At 44.5% G+C, this 15,314-nt stretch overlaps 1 protein-coding gene across 3 annotated transcripts in view; it reads right to left on the bottom strand.

The window, feature by feature from the left end:
* LOC109886097 (disks large homolog 4) overlaps positions 1-15,314 on the bottom strand; it is a 132,150-nt gene that overhangs the window by 25,893 nt on the left and 90,943 nt on the right. For 2 of the 3 annotated variants that reach the window (XM_031791501.1, XM_031791504.1), the window contains 5 exons: positions 10,035-10,158; positions 8,143-8,302; positions 6,974-7,076; positions 1,698-1,800; positions 1,435-1,611 (listed from right to left, as the gene is read on the bottom strand). In XM_031791501.1, the coding sequence (XP_031647361.1) occupies positions 1,435-1,611; positions 1,698-1,800; positions 6,974-7,076; positions 8,143-8,302; positions 10,035-10,158 (667 nt within the window). The remainder of the gene's footprint in view (positions 1-1,434; positions 1,612-1,697; positions 1,801-6,973; positions 7,077-8,142; positions 8,303-10,034; positions 10,159-15,314) is intronic. The other variant, XM_031791502.1, reaches the window with a different exon arrangement.

Here is a 15,314-nt window from a genome sequence, read left to right as displayed (position 1 = left end):
TCCCCTCAGTGTTAGGTGTCCCCCTCAGTGTTAGGTGTGGTCCCCCTCAGCGTTAGGTGTGGTCCCCCTCAGTGTTAGGTCCCCCTCAGCGTTAGGTGTCCCCCTTCAGCGTTAGGTGTGGTCCCCCTCAGCATTAGGTGTGGTCCCCTCAGTGTTAGGTGTCCCCCTCAGTGTTAGGTGTGGTCCCCCCCAGCGTTAGGTGTGGTCCCCCTCAGTGTTAGGTGTCCCCCCTCAGTGTTAGGTCTGGTCCCCCTCAGCGTTAGGTGTGGTGCCCCTCAGTGTTAGGTGTCCACCCTCAGTGTTAGGTCTGGTCCCCCTCAGCGTTAGGTGTGGTCCCCTCGGTGTTAGGTGTGGTCCCCCTCAGTGTTAAGTGTGGTCCCCCTCAGTGTTAGGTGTCCCCCTCAGTGTTAGGTGTGGTCCCCCTCAGTGTTAGGTCCCCCTCAGCATTAGGTGTCCCCCCTCAGCGTTAGGTGTGGTCCCCCTCAGCGTTAGGTGTGGTCCCCTCAGTGTTAGGTCTGGTGCCCCTCAGCATTAGGTGTGGTCTCCTCAGTGTTAGGTCCCCCCCCTCAGTGTTAGGTCTGGTCCCCCTCAGCATTAGGTGTGGTCCCCTCAGTGTTAGGTGTGGTCCCCCTCAGTGTTAAGTGTGGTCCCCCTCAGTGTTAGGTGTCCCCCTCAGTGTTAGGTGTGGTCCCCCTCAGTGTTAGGTCCCCCTCAGCGTTAGGTCCCCCCCCTCAGCATTAGGTGTGGTCCCCCTCAGCGTTAGGTGTGGTCCCCTCAGTGTTAGGTCTGGTCCCCCTCAGCATTAGGTGTGGTCTCCTCAGTGTTAGGTGTCCCCCCTCAGTGTTAGGTCTGGTCCCCCTCAGCGTTAGGTGTGGTCCCCTCAGTGTTAGGTCTGGTCCGCCTCAGCGTTAGGTGTGGTCCCCTCAGTGTTAGGTGTGGTCCCCCTCAGTGTTAAGTGTGGTCCCCCTCAGTGTTAGGTGTCCCCCTCAGTGTTAGGTGTGGTCCCCCTCAGTGTTAGGTCCCCCTCAGCGTTTGGTGTCCCCCCTCAGCATTAGGTGTGGTCCCCCTCAGCGTTAGGTGTGGTCCCCTCAGTGTTAGGTCTGGTCCCCCTCAGCATTAGGTGTGGTCCCCTCAGTGTTAGGTGTGGTCCCCCTCAGCGTTTGGTGCCCCCCCTCAGTGTTAGGTGTGGTCCCCCTCAGTGTTAGGTGTGGTCCCCCTCAGCGTCAGGTCTGGTCTCCCTCAGTGTTAGGTGTGGTCCCCCTCAGTGTTAGGTGTGGCCCCCCTCAGTGTTAGGTGTGGTCCCCCTCAGCGTCAGGTCTGGTCTCCCTCAGTGTTAGGTCTGGTCCCCCTCAGCGTTAGGTCTGGTCCCCCTCAGCGTTAGGTCTGGTCCCCCTCAGCGTTAGGTGCGTTACCCGCATTAGGTGTGTTACCTACCTGTGTTTGCTGGGTATATACCCTAGTTCTTCCAGTTGTCCCTGTTGTCCCAGTCTCCTAGCAGTCCACCACTCTTCATCACTACAGTCAGTCACATGGAGCACCTCCCCGAAGTTAAAGCCCAATGCCTGGCTCAACAGCCCACAGTCTGCTGTTTTATCATAGTCAAACAGGGCCCTGCATAGAGAGGACATAGAGCTACATTAGTATGTCAGGGAGACATTAGCATGACATAGGGCTACATTATCATGACACCACTTTACCTGACATAGAAGGTCCTGTTGGCTCGGAGGGTCCCAGAGCTCATGCTACTGTTCATCATCTGTTCTCTCAGGTCGTGGATCTTAGCCTCAAACCTGCTGTATTCTACGCACGCACGCGCACACACACACACACACACACACACACACACACACACACACACACACACACACACACACACACACACACACACACACACACACACACACACACACACCAATTGATGAACGGACTGCTGAATGTATATTTTTCTCTTGCTTTATTTGTTCTTTTCCATATTATGTCTCTCTCTGATAAGCAGGAAGGGGCTGAACATAGACCATATTAATATATGTAGCCTTACAAATAAGGTACATGAAATCAATGACCAGGTTGGTCCTGGTCAGTTCCTGGATGGGAGATCAGATGCCGCTGGAAGTGGTGTTGGAGGTCCAGTAGGAGGCACTCTTTCCTCTGGTCTAATTGGGGACACTGCCCTGTGTAGGGTGCCGTCTTTTGGATGGGGCGTTAAACGGGTGTCCTGACTCTCTGAGGTCATCTAAGATCCCATGGCACTTATCGTAAGAGTAGGGGTGTTAACCCCGGTGTCCTGGCTAAATTCCCAATCTGTCCCTCATACCATCACGGTCACCTAATAATCCCCAGTTTGGCTCATTCATCCCCCCCTCCTCTCCCCTGTAGCTATTCCCCAGGTCGTTGCTGCAAATGAGAATGTGTTCTCAGTCAACTTACCTGGTAAAATAACAGATAAATAAATCAATAACTTGCTGACATCAGATAACATTTATATATTAGCCATTTCTGAGACTCACATAGATAATTAATTTGAAGATACAGCAGTAGCAATACAAGGATATAACATCTATAGAAGAGACGGGAATGCTTATGGGGGAGGTGTTGCTGTAAATATTCAGAGCCATATCCCTGTAATACCATCGTGCGCAAATTGATTCTGTCCCCCCCACACCAAACGCAATCACGACACACAGGTTGAAATAAGATACAATTGTATCAGGCTGTAGTAGTGTTACCTTCTGGACAGTAGTTAGTGTACAGTAGTCTATATTTAGTGTATAGTAGTCTGTAAATAGTCTACAGTAGTCTGTAAATAGTCTACAGTAGTATATATTTAGTATATAGTAGTCTGTAAATAGTCCACAGTAGTCTATATTTAGTATATAGTAGTTTGTAAATAGCCTACAGTAGTCTGTAATTAGTCTATAGCAGTTTGTAGTTAGTCTATAGTAGTCTGTATTTAGTCTACAGTTAGTCTATAGTAGTCTGTAATTAGTCTATAGTAGTCTATAGTAGTCTGACGTAGTCTACAGTTAGGCTATATTAGTCTGTAATTAGTCTATAGTAGTCTATAGTAGTCTGACATAGTCTACAGTTGTCTACAGTAGTCTACAGTAGTCTGACATAGACTACAGTAGTCTATAGTAGTATACAGTTTGTCTATAGTAGTCTATAGTAGCCTACAGTTGTCTATAATAGTCTGACTTAGTCTACAGTAGTCTATAGTAGTCTACAGTAGTCTGACGTAGTCTATGGTAGTCTGACATAGACTACCCCAGACTACTTTAGACTAAGGTAATCTGACATAGTCTACAGTTTGTCTATAGTAATCTGACGTAGTCTACAGTCGTCTGACGTAGACTAAAGTTTGTCTATATTTGTCTATAGTAGGCTATAGTAGTCTAAAGTTAGTCTATAGTAGTCTATAGTTGTCTAAAGTTAGTCTATAGTAGTCTATAGTAGTCTAAAGTTAGTCTATAGTAGTCTATAGTTGTCTAAAGTTAGTCTATAGTAGTCTATAGTTGTCTAAAGTTTGTCTATATTTGTCTATAGTAGTCTAAAGTTAGTCTATAGTAGTCTATAGTAGTCTAAAGTTAGTCTATAGTAGTCTGTAATTTGTCTACAGTTAGTCTATATTGGTCAGTAGAGAGTATATAGTCGTCTGTAGTAGTCTTACGTAGTCTACAGTAGTCTATGGTTGTCTGATGTAGTCTACAGTTTGTCTATAGTAGTCTGACGTAGACTACAATTTGTCTATAGTAGTCTGACATAGACGACAGTTTGTCTATAGTAGTCTGACATAGACAACAGTTTGTGTATAGTTTTCTACAGTAGTCCATAGTAGCCTACAGTAGTCGATAGTAGTCTGACGTAGTCTACAGTAGTCTATAGTAGTCTGACGTAGTCTACATTAGTCGAACATAGTCTACAGTAGTCTATACTAGTCTGACATAGTCTACATTAGTGAGACATAGTCTATAGTAGTCTGAAGTAGTCTACAGTTTGTCTATAGCAGTCTTTATTAGTCTAAAGTTGGTCTATAGTAGTCTGAAGTAGTCTACAGTTTGTCTATAGCAGTCTATAGTAGTCTAAAGTTAGTCTACAGTAGTCTGTAATTAGTCTACAGTTTGTCTATATTGGTCAATATATAGTACATAGTCGTCTGTAGCAGTCTTAAGTAGTCTGATGCAGTCTACAGTAGTCTATAGTAGTCTGATGTAGTCTACAGTAGTCTGACGTAGTCTACAGTTTGTCTAGTCTGACGTAGTCTACAGTAGTCTGACATAGTGTACAGTAGTCTACAGTTTGTCTATAGTAGTCTGACGTAGTCTACAGTAGTCTATAGTTGTCTATAGTTTGTCTATATTAGTCTGACATAGTGTACAGTAGTCTATAGTAGTCTACAGTTTGTCTATAGTAGTCTGACGTAGTCTACAGTTTGTCTATAGCTTTCTACAGTAGTTTATAATAGCCTACAGTAGTCTATAGTCTATCTATAGTAGTCTATAGTCACTAATAATGCCACTTTAATAATGTTTACATATCTTGCATTACTCATCTCATATGTATATACTGTATTCTATACCATCTATTGCATCTTGCCGATGCCGCTCGGTCATCGCTCATCCATATATTTATATGTACATATTCTTATTCCATCCCTTTACTTAGATGTGTGTGTATTAGGTAGTTGTTGTATAATTGTTAGATTACTTGTTAGATATTACTGCACTGTCGGAACTAGAAGCACAAGCATTTCGCTACACTCGCATTAACATCTGCTGTATGTGACCAGAACAATTTGATTTGATTTGGAATAGTCTGTAGTAGTCTGTAGTTAGTAGTTTACAGTAGAATGTAGTAGTCTATCCTAGTATGCAGTTAGTCATTATTAGTCTATAGTAGTTTATAGTAAAATGTAGTAGTCTATCCTAGTATGCAGTTAGTCATTATTAGTCTATAGTAATCTGTAGTAGTCTGTAGTTAGTAGTTTATAGTAAAATGTAGTAGTCTATCCTAGTATGCAGTTAGTCATTATTAGTCTATAGTAATCTGTAGTAGTCTGTAGTTAGTAGTTTACAGTAGAATGTAGTAGTCTATCCTAGTATGCAGTTAGTCATTATTAGTCTATAGTAATCTGTAGTAGTCTGTAGTTAGTAGTTTACAGTAGAATGTAGTAGTCTATCCTAGTATGCAGTTAGTCATTATTAGTCTATAGTAATCTGTAGTAGTCTGTAGTTAGTAGTTTACAGTAGAATGTAGTAGTCTATCCTAGTATGCAGTTAGTCATTATTAGTCTATAGTAGTTTATAGTAAAATGTAGTAGTCTATCCTAGTATGCAGTTAGTCATTATTAGTCTATAGTAATCTGTAGTAGTCTGTAGTTAGTAGTTTACAGTATAATGTAGTAGTCTATCCTAGTATGCAGTTAGTCATTATTAGTCTATAGCAGTTTATAGCAGAATGTAGTAGTCTATCCTAGTATGCAGTTAGTCATTATTAGTCTATAGTAATCTGTAGTAGTCTGTAGTTAGTAGTTTACAGTAGAATGTAGTAGTCTATCCTAGTATGCAGTTAGTCATTATTAGTCTATAGTAGTTTATAGTAAAATGTAGTAGTCTATCCTAGTATGCAGTTAGTCATTATTAGTCTATAGTAATCTGTAGTAGTCTGTAGTTAGTAGTTTACAGTATAATGTAGTAGTCTATCCTAGTATGCAGTTAGTCCTTATTAGTCTATAGCAGTTTATAGCAGAATGTAGTAGTCTATCCTAGTATGTAGTTAGTCCTTATTAGTCTATAGTATTCTACAGTAGTCTATAGTAGTTTATCGTAAAATGTAGTAGTCTATCCTAGTATGTAGTTAGTCCTTATTAGTCTATAGTAATCTACAGTAGTCTATAGTAGTTTATAGTAGAATGTAGTAGTCTATCCTAGTATGTAGTTAGTCCTTATTAGTCTATAGTAGTCTACAGTAGTCTATAGTAGTTTATAGTAAAATGTAGTAGTCTATCCTAGTATGTAGTTAGTCCTTATTAGTCTATAGTAGTCTACAGTAGTCTATAGTAGTTTACAGTAGATTGTAGTAGTCTATCCTAGTATGTAATTAGTCTTATTAGTCTATAGTAGTTTATAGTAGAATGTAGTAGTCTATCCTAGTATGTAGTTTGTCCTTATTAGTCTATAGTAGTCTCACTCTCTGGACTGTACTGGTCTGTAGTGGTCTGTGATATTCTTACCCTCAGGTCTGTAGTGGTCTGTAGTGGTCTGTGATATTCTTACCTTCAGGTCTGTAGTGGTCTGTGGTGGTCTGTGATATTATTACCCTCAGGTCTGTAGTGGTCTGTGATATTCTTACCCTCAGGTCTGTAGTGGTCTGTAGTGGTCTGTAGTGGTCTGTGATATTCTTACCCTCAGGTCTGTAGTGGTCTGTGATATTATTACCCTCAGGTCTGTAGTGGTCTGTAGTGGTCTGTGATATTATTACTCTCAGGTCTGTAGTGGTCTGTAGTGGTCTGTGATTTTCTTACCCACAGGTCTGTAGTGGTCTGTGATATTCTTACCCTCAGGTCTGTAGTGGTCTGTAGTGGTCTGTGATATTATTACCTTCAGGTCTGTAGTGGTCTGTAGTGGTCTGTGATATTATTACCTTCAGGTCTGTAGTGGTCTGTAGTAGTTTGTGATATTCTTACTCTCAGGTCTGTAGTGGTCTGTGATATTCTTACCTTCAGGTCTGTAGTGGTCTGTAGTGGTCTGTAGTGGTCTGTGATATTCTTACCTTCAGGTCTGTAGTGGTCTGTAGTGGTCTGTGATATTTTTATCTTCAGGTCTGTAGTGGTCTCTAGGGGTCTGTGATATTCTTACTCTCAGGTCTGTAGTGGTCTGTGATATTCTTACGCTCAGGTCTGTAGTGGTCTGTAGTGGTCTGTGATATTCTTACCTTCAGGTCTGTAGTGGTCTGTAGTGGTCTGTGATATTCTTACCCTCAGGTCTGTACTGAGCGATGATAGTAACAGTCTGTCCAGCATTCTTCAGAGCTGCTGCAGCCTGTTCATGAGTCGCATGTCTGAGATCCACACCGTTCACCTGCAGAGTTATAACCATTACATTACATAATATTACATTATGACATAACACTACACAACACCTAGCATTACATAACACTACATAACACTATATAACACTATGTGACACTACATAACACTATGTGACACTACATAACACTACATGACACTATGTAACACTACATAGCACTATGTAACACTACATAACATTACATAACACTACATAGCATTACATAACACTACATAGCATTACATAACACAATACTGTACTGTAACATTACACTAAATAAGACTACATAACACTATGTAACACTACATAACACTATGTAACACTACATAGCACTATGTAACACTACATAGCACTATGTAACACTACATAACACTATGTAACACTACATAGCACTATGTAACACTACATAACACTATGTAACACTACATAGCACTATGTAACACTACATAACATTACATAACACTACATAGCATTACATAACACTACATAGCATTACATAACACAATACTGTACTGTAACATTACACTAAATAAGACTACATAACACTATGTAACACTACATAACACTATGTAACACTGCATAGCATTGCATAGCATTACATAACATAACACTATGTAACACTACATAACATTACATAACACTATGTAACACTATGTCACACTACATAACATTACATAACACTATGTAACACTATGTCACACTACATAACATTACATAACACTATGTAACACAATGTCACACTACATAACATTACATAACACTATGTAACACTATGTCACACTACATAACATTACATAACACTATGTAACACTATACAACATTACATAACACTACATAACACTACACAACACTACATAACACTACATAACATTATATAACACTATGTAACACTATGTCACACTACATAACATTATATAACACTAAATAAGACTACATAACATTACATAACACTATGTAACACTATGTCACACTACATAACATTATATAACACTAAATAAGACTACATAACATTACATAACACAATGTAACACTATGCAACACTACATAACACTACATGACATTACATAACACTACTCACGCTGATGATTTGGTCTCCCTTGCGTAGCTCTCCTGAGAGATCAGCCGGTCCTCCAGCCAGGATGAAGGAGATAAAGATTCCCTCTCCGTCTTCTCCCCCAACGATGTTAAACCCCAGACCAGTCGACCCTCTGTGGATACACACCCGCCTGGCCTCTCTACTGGGAGGCCACACACAGACATTATAATACACCGTATCACCCTAACCCTCTCTACTACATATCTACTGTAACGCTCAGCAGATTGGTCTCTCTACTACAGATCTACTGTAACACTCAGCCTGGTCTCTCTACTACAGATCTACTGTAACACTCAGCCTGGTCTCTCTACTACAGATCTACTGTAACGCTCAGCCTGGTCTCTCTACTACAGATCTACTGTAACGCTCAGCCTGGTCTCTCTACTACAGATCTACTGTAACGCTCAGCCTGGTCTCTCTACTACAGATCTACTGTAACCCTCAGCCTGGTCTCTCTACTACAGATCTACTGTAACACTCAGCCTGGTCTCTCTACTACAGATCTACTGTAACGCTCAGCCTGGTCTCTCTACTACAGATCTACTGTAACACTCAGCCTGGTCACTAGTACATATCTACTGTAACACTCAGCCTGGTCTCTCTACTACAGATCTACTGTAACACTCAGCCTGGTCACTAGTACATATCTACTGTAACACTCAGCCTGGTCTCTCTACTACATATCTACTGTAACACTCAGCCTGGTCTCTCTACTACAGATCTACTGTAACGCTCAGCCTGGTCTCTCTACTACAGATCTACTGTAACACTCAGCCTGGTCTCTCTACTACAGATCTACTGTAACGCTCAGCCTGGTCTCTCTACTACAGATCTACTGTAACGCTCAGCCTGGTCTCTCTACTACAGATCTACTGTAACACTCAGCCTAGTCTCTCTACTGCATATCTACTGTAACACTCAGCCTGGTCTCTCTACTACAGATCTACTGTAACACTCAGCCTGGTCTCTCTACTACAGATCTACTGTAACACTCAGCCTGGTCTCTCTACTACAGATCTACTGTAACGCTCATCCTGGTCTCTCTACTACAGATCTACTGTAACACTCAGCAGCCTGGTCTCTCTACTACAGATCTACTGTAACACTCAGCCTGGTCTCTCTACTACAGATCTACTGTAACGCTCAGCCTGGTCTCTCTACTACAGATCTACTGTAACACTCAGCAGCCTGGTCTCTCTACTACAGATCTACTGTAACACTCAGCCTGGTCTCTCTACTACAGATCTACTGTAACGCTCAGCCTGGTCTCTCTACTACAGATCTACTGTAACACTCAGCCTGGTCTCTCTACTACAGATATAATCTACTGTAACACTCAGCCTGGTCTCTCTACTACAGATCTACTGTAACGCTCAGCCTGGTCTCTCTACTACAGATCTACTGTAACACTCAGCCTGGTCACTAGTACATATCTACTGTAACACTCAGCCTGGTCTCTCTACTACAGATCTACTGTAACCCTCAGCCTGGTCTCTCTACTACATATCTACTGCAACACTCAGCCTGGTCTCTCTACTACAGATATAATCTACTGTAACACTCAGCCTGGTCTCTCTACTACAGATATAATCTACTGTAACACTCAGCCTGGTCACTAGTACATATCTACTGTAACACTCAGCCTGGTCACTAGTACATATCTACTGTAACACTCAGCCTGGTCTCTCTACTACATATCTACTGCAACACTCAGTCTGGTCACTCAGCCCAGTATGTCTCCATACAGATAGAACCAGACATTAAACAGACATTTCTCCATACATCCCAACTTGAGGTAATCTGATGTCTGGTTTGACGGACATGATATGATTTGAGTTACATTGACATTTTTGTGTGTGTCTGTGTGTCCTGACCTGGGGATGTCGTCTTCTCCCATCATGCCGTGTGGTATGGGTGAGTAGCGTCGTGGCGAGGGCGGCGGTAGAGAGGATTGTGGGTAATCTAGGTAGTTAGGGCCCACGTCTGGGTCCATGTACGCTGGAGAGACAGGGAGAGATGAGGTTGAATATGTAGAGCTAGACCCCGGTACATTACAACACTGCTCAGCTTCAAGTTCCTTGGTGTCCACATCACCAACAAACTATCATGGTCCAAACACACCAAGACAGTCGTGAAGAGGGCACGACAAAGCCTATTCTCCCTCTGGAGACTGAAAAGATTTGGCATGGGTCCTCAGATCCTCAAAAGGTTCTACAGAGTAGTGGGTACGGCCCAGTACATCACTGGGGCTAAGCTGCCTGCCATCCAGGACCTCTATACCAGGCGGTGTCAGAGGAAGGACCAACAAATTGTCAAAGACTCCAGCCACCCTGGTCATAGACTGTTCACTCTACTACCACACGTCAAGCGGTACCGGAACGCCAAGTCTAGGTCCAAGAGGCTTCTAAACCGTTTTTACCCCCCAAGCTATAAACCAATCGATTGGCCACCCAGACTATTTACATTAACACCCCCCCCCCCCCTTTTACACCGCTAATACTCTCTGTTTATTATCTATCCATAGTGTCACGGCCCCTCCTCTTCAGTGCAGGGGTGGATCCTCCTGCAGGCAGAGGAGGGTCCATAGTGATTGGAGTCACCTGGGCTCAGGGTATTTAAACTGCTGCTTCACCAGTCTCTCTCTCTCTCTCTGCTCCTCCAGGTATAAACCTGTTTTGTTTGTTCCTTTGTAGTTTTACATCGTTTTCCCTCAGTCATTCACACACACAGATTCACGCATCCCTGCACTTCACCCTATATTATGATACTTTCACACCTCATTCCTTTTTCTTTGTTTAAAGTCAATAGTTTTGGTTTATAATAAAGAACCTTTTTGATTGGCCGATACCTGTTTGTGTCTCCTCATTTTTTGCCACAGGCTATGAGCCGACCTGTACCGTAACCCCCTGTATATAGTCTCCACGTTAACTCTGTACCGGTACCCCCTGTATATAGTCTCCACGTTAACTCTGTACCGGTACACCCTGTATATAGCCTCCACATTGACTCTGTACTGGTACCCCCTGTATATAGCCTCCACATGTAGCCTCCACATGGACTCTGTACCGGTACCCCCTGTATATAGCCTCCACATTGACTCTGTATATAGCCTCCACATTGACTCTGTACCGGTACCCCCTGTATATAGCCTCCACATGTAGCCTCCACATTGACTCTGTACCGGTACCCCTGTATATAGCCTCCACATTGACTCTGTATCGGTACCCCCTGTATATAGCCTCCACATTGACTCTGTACCAGTACCCCCTGTATACAGCCTCCACATTGACTCTGTACCGTAACCCCCTGTATATAGCCTCCACATTGACTCTGTACCGGTACCCCCTGTATATAGCCTCCACATGTAGCCTCCACATGGACTCTGTACCGGTACCCCCTGTAAATAGCCTCCACATTGACTCTGTACTGGTACCCCCTGTATATAGCCTCCACATTGACTCTGTACCGTTGCCCCTGTATATAGCCTCCACATTGACTCTGTACAGGTACCCCCTGTATATAGCCTCCACATTGACTCTGTACCGGTACCCCTGTATATAGCCTCCACATGTAGCCTCCACATGGACTCTGTACCGGTACCCCCTGTATATAGCCTCCACATTGACTCTGTACCGGTACCCCCTGTATATAGCCTTCACATTGACTCTGTACCGGTACCCCCTGTATATAGCCTCCACATTGACTCTGTATCGGTACCCCCTGTATATAGCCTCCACATTGACTCTGTACCAGTACCCCCTGTATACAGCCTCCACATTGACTCTGTACCGTAACACCCTGTATATAGCCTCCACATTGACTCTGTATCGGTACCCCCTGTATATAGCCTCCACATTTACTCTGTACCAGTACACCCTGTATATAGCCTCCACATTGACTCTGTACCGGTGCCCCTGTATATAGCCTCCACATAGACTCTGTACCGGTACCCCCTGTATATAGCCTCCACATTGACTCTGTACCGGTACCCCGGTATATAGCCTCCACATGTAGCCTCCACATGGACTCATGTACCGGTACCCCCTGTATATAGCCTCCACATTGACTCTGTACCGGTACCCCCTGTATATAGCCTTCACATTGACTCTGTACCGGTACCCCCTGTATATAGCCTCCACATTGACTCTGTACCAGTACCCCCTGTATACAGCCTCCACATTGACTCTGTACCGTAACCCCCTGTATATAGCCTCCACATTGACTCTGTACCGGTACCCCCTGTATATAGCCTCCACATGTAGCCTCCACATGGACTCTGTACCGGTACCCCCTGTAAATAGCCTCCACATTGACTCTGTACTGGTACCCCCTGTATATAGCCTCCACATGACTCTGTACCGTTGCCCCTGTATATAGCCTCCACATTGACTCTGTACAGGTACCCCCTGTATATAGCCTCCACATTGACTCTGTACCGGTACCCCCTGTATATAGCCTCCACATGTAGCCTCCACATGGACTCTGTACCGGTACCCCCTGTATATAGCCTCCACATTGACTCTGTACCGGTACCCCCTGTATATAGCCTTCACATTGACTCTGTACCGGTACCCCTGTATATAGCCTCCACATTGACTCTGTATCGGTACCCCCTGTATATAGCCTCCACATTGACTCTGTACCAGTACCCCCTGTATACAGCCTCCACATTGACTCTGTACCGTAACACCCTGTATATAGCCTCCACATTGACTCTGTATCGGTACCCCCTGTATATAGCCTCCACATTTACTCTGTACCAGTACACCCTGTATATAGCCTCCACATTGACTCTGTACCGGTGCCCCTGTATATAGCCTCCACATAGACTCTGTACCGGTACCCCCTGTATATAGCCTCCACATTGACTCTGTACCGGTACCCCCGGTATATAGCCTCCACATGTAGCCTCCACATGGACTCTGTACCGGTACCCCCTGTATATAGCCTCCACATTGACTCTGTACCGGTACCCCCTGTATATAGCCTTCACATTGACTCTGTACCGGTACCCCCTGTATATAGCCTCCACATTGACTCTGTACCAGTACCCCATGTATACAGCCTCCACATTGACTCTGTACCGTAACACCCTGTATATAGCCTCCACATTGACTCTGTATCGGTACCCCTGTATATAGCCTCCACATTGACTCTGTACCAGTACCCCCTGTATATAGCCTCCACATTGACTCTGTACCAATACCCCCTGTATATAGCCTCCACATTGACTCTGTACCGGTACCCCCTGTATATAGCCTCCACATTGACTCTGTACCGGTACCCCCTGTATATAGCCTCCACATTGACTCTGTACCGGTGCCCCTGTATATAGCCTCCACATAGACTCTGTACCGGTACCCCCTGTATATAGCCTCCACATTGACTCTGTACCGGTACCCCCTGTATATAGCCTCCACATGTAGCCTCCACATGGACTCTGTACCGGTACCCCCTGTATATAGCCTCCACATTGACTCTGTACTGGTACCCCCTGTATATAGCCTTCACATTGACTCTGTACCGGTACCCCCCTGTATATAGCCTCCACATTGACTCTGTATCGGTACCCCCTGCATACAGCCTCCACATTGACTCTGTACCGTAACACCCTGTATATAGCCTCCACATTGACTCTGTATCGGTACCCCCTGTATATAGCCTCCACATTTACTCTGTACCGTAATACCCTGTATATAGCCTCCACATGACTCTGTACCGGTACCCCCTGTATATAGCCTCCACATTGACTCTGTACCGGTACCCCCTGTATATATCCTCTACATTGGCTCTGTACCGGTACCCCCTGTATATAGCCTCCACATTGACTCTGTACTGGTACCCCTGTATATAGCCTCCACATTGACCTCTGTACCGGTACCCCCCTGTATATATCCTCTACATTGACTGTACCGGTACCCCCTGTATATAGCCTCCACATTGACTCTGTACTGGTACCCCTGTATATAGCCTCCACATTGACTCTGTACCAGTACCCCCCTGTCTATAGCCTCAACATTGACTCTGTACCGGTACCCCCTGTATATAGCCTCCACATTGACTCTGTACCGGTACCCCCTGTATATAGCCTCCACATTGAATCTGTACGGTACCCCCTGTATAAGCCTCCACATTGACTCTGTACCGGTACCCCCTGTATATAGCCTCCACGTTGACTCTGTACCGGTACCCCCTGTATATAGCCTCCACATTGACTCTGTACCGGTACCCCCTGTATATAGCCTCACATTGACTCTGTACCGGTACCCCCTGTATATAGCCTCCACATTGACTCTGTATCGGTACCCCCTGCATACAGCCTCCACATTGACTCTGTACCGTAACACCCTGTATATAGCCCTCCACATTGACTCTGTATCGGTACCCCCTGTATATAGCCTCCACATTTACTCTGTACCGTAATACCCTGTATATAGCCCTCCACATTGACTCTGTACCGGTACCCCTGTATATAGCCTCCACATTGACTCTGTACCGGTACCCCTGTATATATCTCTACATTGGCTCTGTACCGGTACCCCCTGTATATAGCCTCCACATTGACTCTGTACTGGTACCCCCTGTATATAGCCTCCACATTGACTCTGTACGGTACCCCCTGTATATATCCTCTACATTGACTGTACCGGTACCCCCTGTATATAGCCTCCACATTGACTCTGTACTGGTACCCCTGTATATAGCCTCCACATTGACTCTGTACCAGTACCCCCTGTATATAGCCTCCACATTGACTCTGTACCGGTACCCCCTGTATATAGCCTCCACATTGACTCTGTACCGGTACCCCCTGTATATAGCCTCCACATTGACTCTGTACCGGTACCCCTGTATATAGCCTCCACATTGACTCTGTACCGGTACCCCCTGTATATAGCCTCCACATTGACTCTGTACCGGTACCCCCTGTATATAGCCTCCACATTGACTCTGTACCGGTACCCCCTGTATATAGCCTCCACATTGACTCTGTACCGTAATACCCTGTATATAGCCTCCACATTGACTCTGTACCGGTACCCCCTGTATATAGCCTCCACATTGACTCTGTACCAGTACCCCCTGTATATAGCCTCCACATTCACTCTGTACCGTAACACCCTGGTATATAGCCTCCACATTGACTCTGTACC

Source organism: Oncorhynchus kisutch, linkage group LG16 (genome assembly GCF_002021735.2).
Source record: "Oncorhynchus kisutch isolate 150728-3 linkage group LG16, Okis_V2, whole genome shotgun sequence".
NCBI classification, from domain to species: Eukaryota; Metazoa; Chordata; class Actinopteri; order Salmoniformes; family Salmonidae; genus Oncorhynchus; species Oncorhynchus kisutch.
Note: the sequence above shows the minus strand (reverse complement) of the source record. Positions and strands in the feature narration are given on the sequence as shown.